The sequence below is a fragment of the Egretta garzetta genome, unplaced genomic scaffold, assembly GCF_000687185.1.
Source record: "Egretta garzetta isolate BGI_Z169 unplaced genomic scaffold, ASM68718v1 scaffold1149, whole genome shotgun sequence".
Classification (NCBI taxonomy): Eukaryota; Metazoa; Chordata; class Aves; order Pelecaniformes; family Ardeidae; genus Egretta; species Egretta garzetta.
This window is the reverse complement of record NW_009260784.1, coordinates 21,504-22,615: the sequence shown is the minus strand read 5'-3', so window position 1 is coordinate 22,615 and position 1,112 is coordinate 21,504. Positions and strand designations below refer to the sequence as shown.

Sequence of the window (1,112 nt, the reverse complement as noted above, 5' to 3'; positions counted from 1 at the left end):
CCCGGGATTCACCTTGCAGGCAGCGTCGCAGGCGGCCACGTCCTGCTCGCCACTGGCCCCTCTCGCCACCAGCTCCTCGTTCGTTACTTTGAAGGAGCGAACCGTTTCCTGCAGCGACTGCCGCACCTCGGGGAAAGCAAGAGCTGCGTCGTGGCACCAAGCACCCCGAGCCGGCAGCACCGCGCACCCACGCAACCCGGCTCCACAGGGGCTGCGGGAGGGAGCGGAGACGGGAAGGGCAGAAGCAGTGAGGACCTGCAGGAGGGGCCAGGCTGTGGGGACTGAGCCGCAGGAGCTGTGCTGCTCCTCTGGGGACCCTGAGCCACGGCCAGCGCGACCGCCCGGCTCGTCACAGCGCCAGAGCAGCGACGCCTAATGGTGGCCGACTCCGGAATAGCCGAGTCCCGACGCAGCACATCGAGGGAAAGGGGCTCTCCTCTCCATCCATGAGCAAATAAAGGCCCTGCCCGCAGGCAGGTGCTGCCTGTTCCCAGCACACAGCGCTGGCTTGCAAGCCTGGCAGGAACACGCCAGGATGCGGCTGAGCTGCTGGCACACTGGCGCGGCAACGGGCGGGCACACACAGCTCCTGTGGGGATGCTGCTCGTGCGGGGACCTCCCGCAGCAGCACAGGTACGCCGGCTCCCCCCCACCTAACCCTTCCTTTCCACAGCTCCTACCTTCTTGCTGCTGCTGTCCCAGGACTCCAGCAGATGGTTGAGGAGCAAACTATGGGGGGAAGAGAACACAGGAGCTGTTTAACACACTCTGGAACGCTATGCTGCTCTCACCACCCACCCCCAGCTTCCCAGTGGAAACCAGTGTCATCTGCCGAGCAGCTGGGAGGATGGACAAGGGCCAGCACCATCTGTCCCCAGCATGTCCTGCAGATGCATCGCTGCGGGGCTCCCGGCCCGGCGCGTGCCGGCAGCGGGAGAGGCTGACCACAACCCCAGCACGGAGCTGAAATCCGTCCGCCGGCTGACACCGGGCACCACCCCTCCCGTACCTGCCCGGGATTCACCTTGCAGGCAGCGTCGCAGGCGGCCACGTCCTGCTCGCCACTGGCCCCTCTCGCCACCAGCTCCTCGGTCGTTACTTTGAAGGAGCGA

General features: G+C 66.4%; 1 protein-coding gene across 1 annotated transcript in view; it reads right to left on the bottom strand.

Annotated features, from left to right (window-relative positions):
- TMEM214 (transmembrane protein 214) overlaps positions 1–1,112 on the bottom strand; it is a gene marked incomplete at its 5' end in the record, with an annotated part of 20,891 nt that overhangs the window by 4,796 nt on the left and 14,983 nt on the right. The window contains 2 exons of the mRNA XM_035901766.1: positions 13–126; positions 681–729. Coding sequence (XP_035757659.1) covers positions 13–126; positions 681–729 — 163 coding nt within the window. The remainder of the gene's footprint in view (positions 1–12; positions 127–680; positions 730–1,112) is intronic.